This window comes from Microtus oregoni, unplaced genomic scaffold (assembly GCF_018167655.1).
Source record: "Microtus oregoni isolate MIOR12 unplaced genomic scaffold, Mior012 000018F_ref0000195, whole genome shotgun sequence".
NCBI lineage: Eukaryota > Metazoa > Chordata > Mammalia > Rodentia > Cricetidae > Microtus > Microtus oregoni.
In genome coordinates, this window is record NW_024543077.1 from 39,447,654 (window position 1) to 39,462,099 (window position 14,446).

General features: G+C 47.6%; 1 protein-coding gene across 1 annotated transcript in view; it reads left to right on the plus strand.

The window, feature by feature from the left end:
- Positions 1-14,156, plus strand: part of LOC121458912 (aldehyde oxidase 4) — a 31,966-nt gene extending 17,810 nt beyond the window's left edge. Inside the window, exons 15-28 of the mRNA XM_041668299.1 lie at positions 47-180; positions 1,245-1,332; positions 1,633-1,719; positions 1,894-2,085; positions 3,127-3,354; positions 4,392-4,487; positions 6,880-7,008; positions 8,629-8,703; positions 9,070-9,122; positions 9,537-9,651; positions 9,788-9,853; positions 10,477-10,662; positions 12,500-12,667; positions 13,845-14,156. Of these exons, the coding sequence (XP_041524233.1) occupies positions 47-180; positions 1,245-1,332; positions 1,633-1,719; positions 1,894-2,085; positions 3,127-3,354; positions 4,392-4,487; positions 6,880-7,008; positions 8,629-8,703; positions 9,070-9,122; positions 9,537-9,651; positions 9,788-9,853; positions 10,477-10,662; positions 12,500-12,667; positions 13,845-13,898 (1,671 nt within the window). The 3' untranslated portion in view covers positions 13,899-14,156. The remainder of the gene's footprint in view (positions 1-46; positions 181-1,244; positions 1,333-1,632; positions 1,720-1,893; positions 2,086-3,126; positions 3,355-4,391; positions 4,488-6,879; positions 7,009-8,628; positions 8,704-9,069; positions 9,123-9,536; positions 9,652-9,787; positions 9,854-10,476; positions 10,663-12,499; positions 12,668-13,844) is intronic.
- The last annotated feature ends 290 nt before the right edge of the window (positions 14,157-14,446 follow it).

Below are 14,446 nucleotides of genomic sequence, written 5' to 3' on the forward strand. Positions count from 1 at the left end.
AAACCATGGACTCACACTTAGGTGGCCACGGGGCTCTCTCTTGCAGGAATATGTGTCTGCAGCATTGAAGGTCCCGAGGAGTAGAATTGCCTGCCACATGAAAAGAGCCGGAGGAGCCTTTGGAGGCAAAGTGACCAAGCCAGCTCTACTGGGAGCTATCGCTGCTGTGGCAGCCAACAAGTAAGCAACCTCTGTAACATCAGCTAGCCAACCCCACACCCCACCTCTCATCTCAGCCTGCAATTCAGCTGAAGCTGGCGGGATGGACAATTAGACTCCCAGCCTTACAGCAGCTTGTTTTGAAGCCAGCTGCACGCTGCCGCAGGGCCGTGTTCCCTTAGTCTCTGCCCCTCTAATTAGAAAGCAAACCCTGGCGCAGGTCTGTCTGGGAAACATTGTAACTACCAACGCCAACTAAGATAGCACCTACCCAGGCGAACTCACAGGCTGCTGATACAGAAGGAGAATCTGTGAGAATCTTAGCTTGTTTGTACTCTCCGGCTATAGAGAGGGTCTCCTCGAATGAACACAGCAGCTTGGCTGGAGCTGGAAGCCAGAGTCCTGCACGGACACTTTACAGGAGGGCTTTGTACATAAGGAGACTAACATCTCCAGAGAGTTAGGCCCCCACTTTTAGCCTCAGCAATCCCCTCGCAGCGCTGTGAATGCCCCCATTATTCTCTGAAAGTGAAATTCAGAACAAAACCTTTTTATGCATACACATGCAAAATGATCGTGGGACTCATTTCTATAACACGCAAACTAGTCAGGCACTTTAATCCCAGAACTTAAGAGGCAAAGACAGAAGCAAAAAGCAGGTGGATCTCTGAGAGTTCAAGGCTAGCCAGGGCTGTGTAATAAAATCCTGCCTCAAGAAAGAAAAAGGAAACCAGGCTCACGTTTTTTACTCCCAGCCCTCAGGAGACAGAGGCAGGCTGGTCTCTGTGAGCTCAAGGCTAACCTGGTCTACAAAGCAAGCTCAAAAAAAAAAAGGAAAGAAAAAGAAAATGGGAATAATTTATAACCAAATATTGTATCATCATACTATGCAAATATTCAGTTGACTAAACCAGAATAATTATTTTAATTCCAATCTGCCCACTACTTCCAAGGCGTCATCTAGGACATGTTACTATCCGTGTAAAACCACTGAACTAATTACTTCAAGACTCTTCCCCCTCCCCATCTTGTGTGTCTACAACTTGATGGAGGACGAGGCTTTGTAACGGAGTTATTTCCCACAGGACTGGCCGCCCAATCCGCTTTATCCTAGAGCGTAGCGCTGACATGCTGATTACTGCCGGCCGACACCCGCTCCTGGGGAAATACAAAGTGAGTGAGACCCACAAACTCAGCAGTCTGCCTAAGAACCTGTCCTCTGCCAAGCGACCCACATTAAAGACTGTGTCTGGATGCCACACCTCTTAAAAGGGAGGATTAGAACGCTGCCTAAAACAGGCAGACCCTCCTGCGTCGCCTTAGGATAACGCTTCCCTGGCAATTGTCACAGCCTATCGACAGCACGGGTCTAGGCACAGGCTGACAACTGTGGTGGTGGGTGTCTCTGCCCGGCACCGTATGACTGCCAGGAAAGACTGCTGAGAAAGTTGTCTTCTTCGCACCCCTTTGCAGATCGGGTTCATGAATAACGGGGAGATCAAGGCCGCTGACGTGGAGTATTACATCAATGGAGGGTGCACCCCTGATGAGTCTGAGATGGTAAATACACCTTCCGGGGGGGGCAGGGGAGCCTGTGGTCCTTACCTTAGCTGCACAAACCCTTGTCTTACAACTAACCGGTTCTGCAAAAGGGTTTGAGCTGAAGATAAACGTCAAGTCAGTGGCTTGAGATCTCGATGACAGAGGAAACGTTACATTTTTGTTTCAATCCAGGTGATAGAGTTCATTGTGCTGAAATCTGAAAATGCATATTCTATCCCAAATTTTCGGTGCCGGGGCAGGGCTTGCAAAACTAATTTACCGTCTAACACCGCCTTCCGAGGATTCGGCTTCCCTCAGGCGACAGTGGTAGTTGAAGCCTACGTAACCGCGGTGGCGTCTAAATGTAACCTACTCCCTGAAGAGGTGAGCGATCGGAACCCTGCTAGTAGAGCCCTGGATATACCGCCTGGGCTGTATCTCGAGTTCCAATCTCTACGTATAGTTTCAAGAAAATACAATGCATTGTTCATGATCAGTTAACACATTCTACTGTAGTAGGGTCAAGCCTGTAGCTTCAAGCAATGGCATCATTTCTTTTGATTCTGTGAATCACTTGGGGGCTCTTTTGGTCTGGACCAGCTCACTGGATGCTCAATGGTTCAAAAGTGGCTTTATTGACATTTCTGATGAGTATTTGACTGGCTTATCTGGCTATGTCTCATCTGAGAAGTGTGTTCCCAGGTCTCTCATCCTTCAGTCAGCTAGCCCAGATTCACTCTCATGGAGGGAGGGTATTGCAGAGTTCCCAAGGGCTTCAGGTAAGCGGCATACCCTAAGCTACAAACACTTTTCAGGCCTCTGTCTACATCACGGTGTATGGTCCCATCCTGCCAAAGTCAGTCCAGAGTCTGTGTGAAACTCTACCAGAAATTGAGGAGGAGGATCGCAGCCTTTTGTGCAGCATCCGGCCACAGTTGAAGGCTTTGAAGGGAGACAGAGACATAACTTAGTGGATGAGGTCCAGTCTGGCATGGGCAAGACTCTAAAGAGGTCAAGTAGGAATAATTGGGAGTAATTAAGACTTAAACTAGAGCCTGGAGCACATGAGGTATTTGTTGGTAGTCTCTGTTGGCTTTTTAATTGTTGTTATCATTGTTAACATATACATTTGCATATTTATATATTTGGGGGTTTGGAGGTTTTTTTTTTAGTTTTTTGCTTTTTGTTTGTTTGTTTGTTTTGGTTTTTTGTGACAGTGCTTCTCTGTGTAGCCCTGGCTGTCCGGGAACTTACTCTGTAGACCAGGCTGGCCTTGAACTCCCAGAGATCCGCCTGCCTCTGCCTCCCTAGTGCTGGGATTAAAGCTGTGTGCCGCCACCGCCTGACTCTTGAGGGTTTTTTTTTAGACAGACTTTCTCCATATCAGACATGTAACAAAAACGCATGCATGTTCTCACCTTTTAGGTTAAAGAAATAAACATGTACAAGCAAACTAGCAAGACAGCCTATAAGCAGACATTTAACCCAGAGCCCTTGCGAAGATGCTGGAAGGAATGTCTGGAGAAGTCCTCATTCTATGCTAGGAGGCAGGCTGCAGAGGAATTTAACAAGAAGAATTATTGGAAGAAGAAGGGGCTTGCTGTCATCCCCATGAAGTATAGCATTGGGATGCCTATAGCCTTCTACAATCAGGTAAGGCAGAATAGCTGTGTCCTCCACAAACTCCGTCTCCAAATGCCTGGCTCTCTGAAAAGGGCTCATGCACAAGGAAGGGAATGACAAGCAATTGTGCTATCCCTCACCGGAGACAAAGAAATGAAGGGCAGTTAGTTCCCTTTAGCAGGAGAGAGCAGGGACAAAGGCTGGGCCCATGGATATTGGGACAGACGTTTGGGATGCAGTATGCAGGGCCTTGGAAAGCATCCACAGTAAGGTCCTGGTGGAGAGACCCATTGAGAAGCCACACCCAAACATGAGTGCTGGAACGTCAAGCCAAGTTTCAAGAGTGAACTCGGATAAACAAAAAGATCCCTTTCTTGCCTCTTCTCTAGTTTCACCGTGACTGGCTTCTCATGGAGTTCAAGTTCTACCTTGCTCTTTCGCTTTCAACCCCCATTAATACTTTCTCGTGCGCTAGGCACCTGGGTTTGGCCAGCTAGCCCCCTCTCTAGGCTTCCAGTCCCCCATGGACAAAGTGAAGAATACAGGCTAAGCCAATGGGTCCCCAACCTGACCATCGTTAACATTGCATGGGAGAGCTTGTTAAACCTGGGTATCCAGGCTACACTGCCAGCTGTGGCTGAGCAGGACTAACTACCTTGGGAGACTTGTTCCTCCCCCACCATCGCTGTAAAAGAAAGCCTTTGGGACGCAGAAACCATCTCCATGTCCTCCAGCACCCCGAAGGAGTGTGCCTGGAAATTTACTCATCTGGGTTCCAGTCGGGCATGTCAAGTTAAAGAGAGAACAGTAAAGCATGGTCCAGGTTGAGGCCCTGAAGAGACAGGTGCTAAGAACGGAGGGAAGGGAAATAAACACATTCACACACCTAGGTTGATGGTTTCAGACCCAGGGTGTCTTGCAAGGGGTTGTCTACAGCTCTCTTATCGGCAATGAGAGATGAGAGGCTGGTTAAACCAAAGGACGTGGTTCGTCCAGCAACCTCAGGTAAACCCACAGCATTTGGCTCTTCTCAGTTTCCAAACTGGTGCGATGGTTGTTTCTCCCAGGCCGCCGCTCTGGTCCACATCTACCTGGACGGCTCGGTTCTGCTGACTCACGGGGGCTGTGAGCTGGGACAAGGCCTGTACACCAAAATGATTCAGGTGAGGCAAGCCTTTGTGCTCCCCGTTGTGAAGCATTGGATTGTACAGGCGCCAGGCCAGTTATTCCCATGTTGAGTCAGAGAGAGCCCACACAATACACACACAAGCCAATTGTAAGACTCATTCCGTCTTGCAGGGATGCAGAAATGCAAGCGGATGAGGGAAGGGAGCTAAAACAAAGGAAATTTGATATCATTCTTCCTGCACTAAAAGAATTGAGTCCGTGGGTCTTTGGAGGGGGGAAATATCAGTCTCCAAAGATAAAACTTTTTCAATTCGTGTGGCGACAACTCAAGCAATAAAGTGTTTGTTCAGGTCCTCCGTTAACAATGACTCCTTCACCTGGTGAAAACCTCAGCTCTTGAGAGTTCACTGCTGTGAGGCTGAAACCTGAGCTCGCTGTAGGCACCGCTGCCAATCTGTTTGGAGGTTGGGGCAAGCCAAGCACCTTCTATTTTGAAGTGAGTGGTGGGGGAAGGAGGGGGAAGAGTCTACACCCTACTTAGGCATTCACAGGGCCGGCCACTGTCCCCCAGATCACTCAAAGCGTCTCCCTACGAGATCATCGCAGTGGGAAGCTTTCCTTTCTTTGCCTTGATGTGAGATAGCAGTTGTTGGGTGTGACATCTGAATTCGACGTGTATATGGTAGGAGAAGGGGGCACAGAAGGTCACACAGTGTAAAGGCGTGTGTGTGAAGACCCACAAACCCATGGCTTTAGATGTTCACCTAAACCACTGACTTCCTTATGTTGTGTGTGTGAGTGTGAGTGTGTGTGTGAGAGAGAGTGTGTATGTGTGAGTGTATAGGTGTGTGAGTGTGTGTGAGTGTGTATGTGAGTGTATAGGTGTGTGAGTGTGTGTGAGTGTGTATGTGAGTGTATAGGTGTGTGAGTGTATGTGAGTGTGTGTGTGAGAGAGAGTGTGTATGTGTGTGAGTGTATAGGTGTGTGAGTGTATATGAGTGGGTGTGAGTGTGTATGTGAGTGTATAGGTGTGTGAGTGTGTATGAGTGTGTGTGAGTGTGTATGTGAGTGTATATGTGTGTGAGTGTGTATGAGTGTGTATGAGTGTGTGTGAGTGTGTATGTGAGTGTATAGGTGTGTGAGTGTGTATGAGTGTGTGTGAGAGAGAGTGTGTATGTGTGAGTGTATAGGTGTGTGAGTGTGTATGAGTGTGTATGAGTGTGTGTGTGAGTGTTTATGTGTGTGAGTGTGTATGAGCATATGTAAGCATATGTATGAGAGTGTGTGTGTGAGTGTATACAGTGTGTGTGAGAGAGAATGTGTGAGTGTATATGTGTACGAGCGTGTGTGCGAGCATATATCAGTGTGTGAGTGTATGAGTAAGCATAGGTATGAGAGTCTGTATATGAGTGTGTGTAAGTGTGTGAGTGTATATTGTGTGTGTGAGAGAGTATATGAGTGTTGCAAGTCTATGTATGAAAGTGTGTGTAAGTGTATATGTTTGTGAGTGTGTGTCTGTGTTTATGAGTGTGTGTGTGTATGTGAGTGTGTGTGAGTGTGTCTGTGAGTATGTGTTTCTGTGTGTTTCTGTGTGAGTGTGTATGAGTGTGTGTGAGTGTGTATGTGTGTGAGAATGTATGTGTGTGAGAGAGTATGTGTGCATGTGTGTGCGTGCACGTGCACAACATCACAGTGAAGATCAGAAGGCAGTGGGTAGAGAATCAGTTCTCTTCTTCTACCCTATGGATTTCAGGTTGTCTAGCTTGGCAGCTGGCAGCCTTACCCACTGAGTTATCCTGCCAGCCCTAAAACATGGTTGTTTGGTTGATTGGTTTGTTGGTTGGTTGGTTGTTTGTTTGATTGGCTGGTTGATTGGTTGGTCAGTTGGTTTCTAATGTGTATGAAAAAAATGCTCATCAATAAGAAACAACTTCCCCGTGAGAAATAGAGAGAAGACAAATTCCTTAAAAATAAACATGATTTGATAAGGTTCTTAGAACTAGAAAACCACACAGTGTTCCAGAACCCTCTCTGGCCGCCGTACTTCCTTACAGCCTGTGAAGTGTCTCTGAGGACAGCAGCCTGCTAACTCATCTGTAGATAAGCAGGAGGAGGCACAAGCCGAACAGTGGACCCAGAGCTTCACGCCAACCTCCTCGTACCCTCTAAACCCCGCATGCCATGGCCATACCATTGTGTGGCTTCCCCAAAGCCAGCACCCGAGGAGGCACGGAAAAGCTCTTTAGTAACCATCTGTCTCAGAAGAGGAGTTTGTCCTTGACAGTGCCATTTAAAACCGAGACTCGGCGTCTGTCCCTGTAACAAGGCAGTCAGGCTTCACGCTTGGCTCTAGAAAGATGTCAACTTTCACTTGGAAGAGGGTTTCAGATCAATAAAGCAAATGCTATTTCTTTCCGTCTCCGGCAGGTGGCTAGTCGCGAGCTCAACATCCCTCAGTCCTACGTGCACCTGTCGGAAACCAGCACCGTCACGGTGCCCAACGCTGTCTTCACCGCGGGCTCCTTGGGGACAGATGTCAATGGGAAGGCCGTCCAGGTGATTTTTATTTCGTTTCTCAACCGCCAAGCACAGAGGTGAGGGAGCCTCGCTACACTTGTTCTTTGGGATTAAAGGCATGCGCCACCACCACCCAGCGCCGCCACTGCCACCACCACCACCACCACCCAGCGCTGTACACTTGTTCTTTCTTGGGGGGGGGGGGATGAGGCAGAAGTAACAAGCGGCCAAGTTCTAGTCCACTCAGCAGATTCTGGCAGAACCGAGGCTCCGTGTCAAGGTTTCTGGGGATGTTTGGTGCTTTCTCTGCATGGGCTGTTGACCATGACCCGTGTTTTAGCTCAAGAGTCTCCCTTTGCCTTCTGTCAGAATCCCAGGAGAGCAGGGCAATGCAGGGAAGTCCCATTTTGGCTTCATGAAGAGTTTGGGCCAAAAAGTTAATCTTTTTAGGAACCCGTTTCCTTTTCTGGAAAATTGAGTCTACAAATGTCACCTCGAGCCAAGAACTGTTAGTGATCACAGCTGTGAGCTCCTCCCTTTCTACTCCCAAACTCTAGAAAAGCGTCCGTGGGTTATGAGTCTCCCTCAAAGACCATCTCTCCAGAATAACCACACCTGGGTGGAAAGGGAAGTTTCCAGACTGCCTTTAATCCCAGCACTCGGGAGGCAGAGGCCGGCGGATCTCTTCAAGGCCAGCCTGGCCTACAAGAGCTAGTTCCAGGACAGGCTCCAAAGCCACAGAGAAACCCGGTCTCGAAAAACCAATAAATAAATAAATAAATAAATAAATAGGCTTTTTTCAATTGATATATATATATATATTTAATTAATATCAACTGGTATCCAGTTTTACATCTTCTCCTTTTTTAACACGACATTTTTATCTATCTTGTCATTAGGAAATCCTTACTTTAAAGCAAATTTAGACAGAAACCACTAGAAATAAAGAGATAAGGAACCAAGAGCAGGGAGGGGTATAGATGGGCTGCATGTGTAACCGACACTCTCTTGCTTGTTAAAAGTAAACGTAATGAGATATAAAAATGAGACACTCACGGCCATTTAAACAAGAGTGGAAGGAAAGCTGATCTGTCCTCTGGCGACTGACCCAGAGCTAGCACGCCCAGCTCAAACGCCCGCACTTTCCCACGCTCCACAGCTCAGCTCCAGCAAAGCAGTATCCGCTCTCAATTTAGTATCGCTATTTTGATTTTCTTAGTGTGTGTGCTGGTGTGCACACTCATCATTTTATTACTGTGTAGACTGATGTGCACACACACCATTTTATTACTGTGTAGACTGGTTTACACACTCATCATCTTATTAGTGTGTAGACCGGTGTGCACACTCATCATTTTATTAGTGTGTAGACTGGTGTGCACACTCATTGTTTTGGTTGTGTAAATATGCACAAAAGAGTTTTAGCTTCAAGGATCCTCTACTTAGCTCACATTTAAACAACACTGCTAACCTCAAGTCAATGCCACAGGACTTTTTCCTCCTGAAGACAGGCCACACGCTACTCATGTTTAAGAAATCCTACAAGAGACAGAAACCAAGTCTATGAAACAACCACCGTTAAAATCTCCCTGAATCACTGAAATTTTCCTGTTCTCCGTGCTTTCAATTTCTAATGTCCTCTAAACACTCCCTCTTCAGAACGCCTGCCAAATTCTCCTGGACCGTCTTCGTCCCATCATCAGGAAAAACCCTAAGGGAAAATGGAAGGAATGGGTGAGTGTCCTCTTTACAACCCCAGCCAGGAAAGAGCAAGGCCACACACATGGGTCAAAGTCCCCAATGCATGCACTGGGGCGGGGGAGGGGGAGGGAGCACCCGTCCAGAGCTTGGCGTCTTCTTCCACTTTTTCAGAATGATAGGAGGTGTGTGTGTGTTCACCGAGATCTGACTTCATTTCAGAGCCAGCACTCCACAAAGCAGCCCAAGTTCTAAAATACGACCCACCAGGGCTGCTCCCCTATGCTGCAGGATTGGCTATAGGGCAGACCTTAGTACAAGCCAGAAGCAAGTCCAATATGGAAGGTCCTTTTGTTACTGTCCGTAAACTTCTATTTCTTTGAGATGGATCATCTTTTCCAGGTTGCAAAAGCCTTTGAAGAATCCATCAGCCTCTCGGCCACCGGATATTTCAAGTAATGGTGCTTTTATCCGACTTGTATGGTATTTGGGCAACCATCGTGCGTGACTGGTATTAAGTCTATGGCTCATAGGATCCTTTGAGTAGGAAAGGAAGGGAGAGGAAAGAATGGGGGGGGGGGGCGCGACACAGAAGATCCTGGCATGGTAGCCATTACCCACCGAGAAGCTCCACAATTGTGGAGCTCCATCCTACACACCCATGGCCCAGCTCAGCACCAGACACCAGACCATCCGTCTCTTCAAAGTCTATCTCAAGCCCCAGCTATCCAGTTCCTCAAGGGAAAAGCAGAGCAGGCCTCCAACTCCACGGCAGACCCCTGTATCCCATCTGCCCCATCACCTTCAGTGGCATTGCAGGCAGACCCCTGAGGGGAAAACACCTTTGTTCTTCTGTCTTCTCCTCACAGAGGCTACCAGACAAACATGGACTGGGAGAAGGAGGAAGGTGACGCTTACCCCTACTATGTCTATGGTGCAGCCTGCTCTGAGGTCGAAGTTGACTGCCTGACAGGTGCTCACAAGGTACCACAGGGGCACACAAACACTGTTGTGTGTTGTCTACTGGGAATAACACAATCTTGGGTTTCTGTTTTTCTGTTTTCTTAATCCCTTCTCAGTAAATAACATTGTCTGCTGTCTGTTTCCTCCCTGGGTGAAGCTCCTGAGGACCGACATCTTCATGGATGCTGCCTTCAGCATAAACCCTGCCCTGGACATTGGACAGGTATGTGACTCCAAGACACACCCAAAGGGACTTTGTCAATTCCATCTGTAGGAAGATTGTGAGTTTGGGGTCAGCCTGGGCTACATAGAAAACTGTACCCAAAAGAGAGAGAGAGAGAGGAAAAAGTGAGGGAAGGGAAGGGAGGGAGGAAGAAGACGGAAGGAGGAAGGGAGGGCCTTTCATTACCTTACTTATAAGAGGGAGGAAGAAGACAGGGAGGGAGGGAGGGAGGAAGGGAGGGAGGGAGGGAGGGAGAAGGGGCTTCAGAGAGGTGGGCCCTGTTTGTGTGGAACTTGAAGGGTGAACAGGAGTTTTCCAGGTTGACATGTTGAGGTGGCCTATGTGAGAACAGTCAGGAGAACATGTAAACACATGTACAGACTTGGAGGCAAGAGGAAACATGCTAACAGGATTTGGGAGACCGAAGAGACAACATGAGGTCCCAAAGAATGAAGCCAGGCAAGATGGCAGCACCAGCTTCTTAGGGACACTTGGTCAAAGCTGCCGCCGAGCTGGCTTCTGAGAGTGACTTCCTGTGACTTGGAGAGCTCCGCTTTCATTCCCGCCAGAGCCTCTGTTCAGCCGATTTCATAGACCTCACACCCACAAAACTGTGCCCACAGGTGGAGGGAGCATTTGTCCAAGGCATGGGGTTCTACACCATAGAGGAGCTGAAATATTCCCCGGAGGGTGTGCTCCACTCTCGGGGTCCAGACGACTACAAGATCCCCACCGTCACCGAGATACCGGAAGAGTTGTACGTCTCTCTGGTGCACTCGCGAAACCCCATAGCCATCTACTCGTCCAAGGTAAGGAAGGGTGAGCTCTCTGTTCACTGGAGATAGCAAACCCCAGCGATATTTGTCTTTAACAAAAATCCCACAACCTGGAGGCTTACGTCGAGGTTTGTGGCCCTGAAGTCCCCATGGGAAGGCTTGGTTTCTTCTGTCCAACTTTCTCCAACTTACTGATGGTCACCTGTGCCAATCTGTGTTCGGCTTTCTTCTGTGTCCTTTTCACACTGGACAAGGGTCTAACAGAAGAGCCTCATTTTAACTTAATCACCTCTTCAGAGACCTTATCTCTGAACACAGCCGCATTCTAAGGACTGAGAGAATGTTTGAACACACGTGTTTAATGAGAGACAGAATTCAGCCCATAACAGCCTCCTGTGTCAAGAGATCATGAAACGGGCCTCTGGAGTTGCTTTCTCCTTCGACTTGTAAGTCCCCGAGGCAGAGGGGTGATCTCACAGACTCTTCAACACAAGTGGAGTCTTAACCCCGAAACATGAAACAACCTGGAATCCAGTGAGGTCTGCAGAGAAGTCTCTGGGCATCATGGTCCACTAGACCGCGGTCACTAGCAAAGTCCAGCATCTCACGTCTCCCTCTTTGACAGCCTCCACTCCTGTCCTGTAAAATCCATCTCCCTGCAGTCTCTCCCACACCCTTACAAACCGGGGTGGGCTCTCAGCTAACTCCACTCTGGCTCTTCACTCTTCATGTCCACAGCTGCTGGTGCTCGAGGTATTGACCCCATGCTTTAAGTCACTGCTCCAGGGCACCGGACACTCTCTTCCTGCCTCTGCAGACATCCTCGTACATGCGGCATAGCCACACACAGGCACACATACATGTGCATAAAGAAAAATAATGTTTTAAGGCTCGCTGGTGAATCATTCGACGCATAATGCCCTCACCCCGTTTGTTCAAACACACCCAGCTGGTGCCAAGGAGGCCGCGTGAGGACAGCCAACTGCTTCACCCTCTACTATGGTCATTCCATCTGGGCTTTGAGTTAAAGGCAAACAACCTGGGTGCCCAGGGGGTAGCTCAGTAGTAGAGCACTTACCCAGCCAACACGAGGGCCTCAGTTCTGCCACCAACACCGCAAGAGAAAAAATTAATGAAAAGACAGGTACCCTCGAAGACACAAAGGGCATGGTCTTCCGGGATCTACTCGGTAGGAAGGCATGTGTTTCTGGATGCCCGCTTTCCTGTTTGCAATGGCATTTTCACCAGGTGTCCTCATAAGAACCCTCTTGTTTCAATAACTCAGATATACTCCAGTGATAAAGCCAGAAAAGAGGTGTGTGTGTGTCTGTGTGTGTCTGTGTGTGTGTCTGTGTTTCTGTGTGTCTGTGTGTGTGTGTCTGTGTGTGTCTGTGTGTGTGTGTGTCTGTGTTTCTGTGTGTCTGTGTGTGTCTGTGTCTGTGTATGTGTGTCTGTATCTATGTGTCTGTGTGTGTCTGTGTGTATGTGTCTGTGTCTGTGTCTATGTGTCTGTCTGTGTGTGTGTCTGTGTCTATGTGTATGTGTGTGTCTGTGTGTGTGTGTGTCTGTGTCTGTGTCTATGTGTCTGTGTGTGTGTCTGTGTCTATGTGTCTGTCTGTGTCTGTGTGTGTCTGTCTATGTGTCTGTGTGTATGTCTGTGTCTATGTGTCTGTGTGTGTGTCTGTGTCTATGTGTCTGTGTCTGTGTGTGTCTGTGTGTGTCTGCGTCTGTGTGTCTGTGTCTCTGTGTGTGTATGTGTGTGTGTCTGTGTCTATGTGTCTGTGTGTCTGTGTCTATGTGTGTCTGTGTGTGCACGTAAACTAAACCTAACGCATCTTGCATTTCTAACTACTTTGTATGCTTTTCTCAGGGGTTGGGTGAGGCTGGAATGTTCCTAGGGTCCTCAGTCTTGTTTGCCATCTACGACGCGGTGACGGCTGCTCGCAGGGAGAGAGGCATGAGTGGCACCTTCCCCATGAACAGCCCGGCGACACCTGAAGTGATTCGTATGAGCTGCACAGATCAGTTTACCGACATGGTAAGGGACGTCTGTATGGTCCTCACCCCATGGGTGGACTTCAGTGTTCTGGATATGGATATTGTAACCATGACAACATCACAGCCACGTCCATCTTTCCCAATGAAAATTCCCCTCCGGCCTTCACTCACCATTTCCTGCATACCTCCAAATGTCTGCAAGCGCTGGCTTGCTTCAGGCTCTAAAGAAAAAGAGCGCTAATAGCAAGGGGATGTGGCTGATTGCTTCTCTAAATATTTTATCAAAATGCAATTGATGTTGCCTTTCATTACCTCACTTACAAGATCTCTGGCCTGCTCAATGACACAGCAAATATCCGTTAAGCAAACACATAGAAGTAACTGAAAGGAAATGACCAGGTTTCTAGGCATACCTTCCCGTGCCGTGCTACCAGGTACTAGATAGGACACGGTTCCATTCGCCAGCTGCAAAACCTACACGCAGGATGGTCCCAGAAAACATCTCTTCACGGCCCTGCCTCCTGCAGCCCCAGTGAATCATGGGTATAAAATCCGATAGCACAGTGTGGTCTGGAGACTGCAATGCTGAACATGGCTCCAGGTCACCCCAAACATTAGCAGTTTAGAGGGTAAGAGCTGGGGTATAGCACAGCAGCAGAGCACATTCAAGAGGCCCTGGATTCCATCCCCGACACCAAAAGCAAACAGAAAAGACAAAATCCAGGCACCTGTAATCCCCACACTCTGGAAGCTGAGGCAGAAGGATCACAAATTCAAGACCAACCTCAACTCTGCAGAAAACCCTACCTCAAAAATATAAGCACCTGTGTGAGATATGTATTAAGAAGATAAACCTGTGTGGGCTGGAGAGATGGCTCAGTAGTTAAGAGCACTGACTGTTCTTCCAGAGGATGTGGGTTCAATTTCCAGCACCCACATGGCAGCTCACAACTGTCTGAAGATCTAGTTCCAGGGGATCTGACACCTACATACCAATGCACATAAAATAAAGTTAAATAAACCATAAAAATATTTTTTTAAAAAAAGAAGATAAACCTGTGACTGGATGGTTGAAGTAAATATGAAAAATTATATAACTTTGATAAAAAGAAAAATTGATATCAACTTAGTTCTGTTTTCAGATGGCCTTCAGATCATAACATTTTTTGTGGAATAATACTTGCTAACAAGAACCTTCTTTATTTTGATCTTTTTAGATTCCCAGAGATGACCCTTCAACATTCACGCCTTGGTCCATCCATGTGTCTTAACCTCGTGCCTCTGAGGAAATGAATAAACAAACACACAGCATCGGAGCAGCATGCATTGACTTGAGCTTGCCAAGCATGGTTTTCTACTTTGAGTAATTGTCTGTGATTAGGTTATTGCATGGTTACATTTTAGGGTGCAGGTTTTCACCAAACAGGGTTAACAAAACTTAGAATCAAATTCTGAGCCAGGGGGTGGTGGTGCACGTGTTTAATCCCAGCATTCGGGAGGCAGAGGCAGGCGGATCTCTGTGAGTTCGAGGCCAGCCTGGTCTACAGAGCTAGTTCCAGGATAGCTCCAAAGCTACAGAGAAACCTTGTCTCAAAAATAAATAAATAAATAAATAAATAAAATTAAAAAAGAATCAAATTCTGATTTAGTTTTTATTATCCTGGAAATCTGTATCATGGAAGTTTTTAAACCTGGCAATGTTCCATTAACCTGGGGTAGCCTAGGAGGGTCTCCTTACGTTTTGTTCCAACAGCTTTGCTCAAAACCCAAGAAAACTACCCATCCTGAAACTCTCTGAGTTGGAGTCTCCCAAAACCAG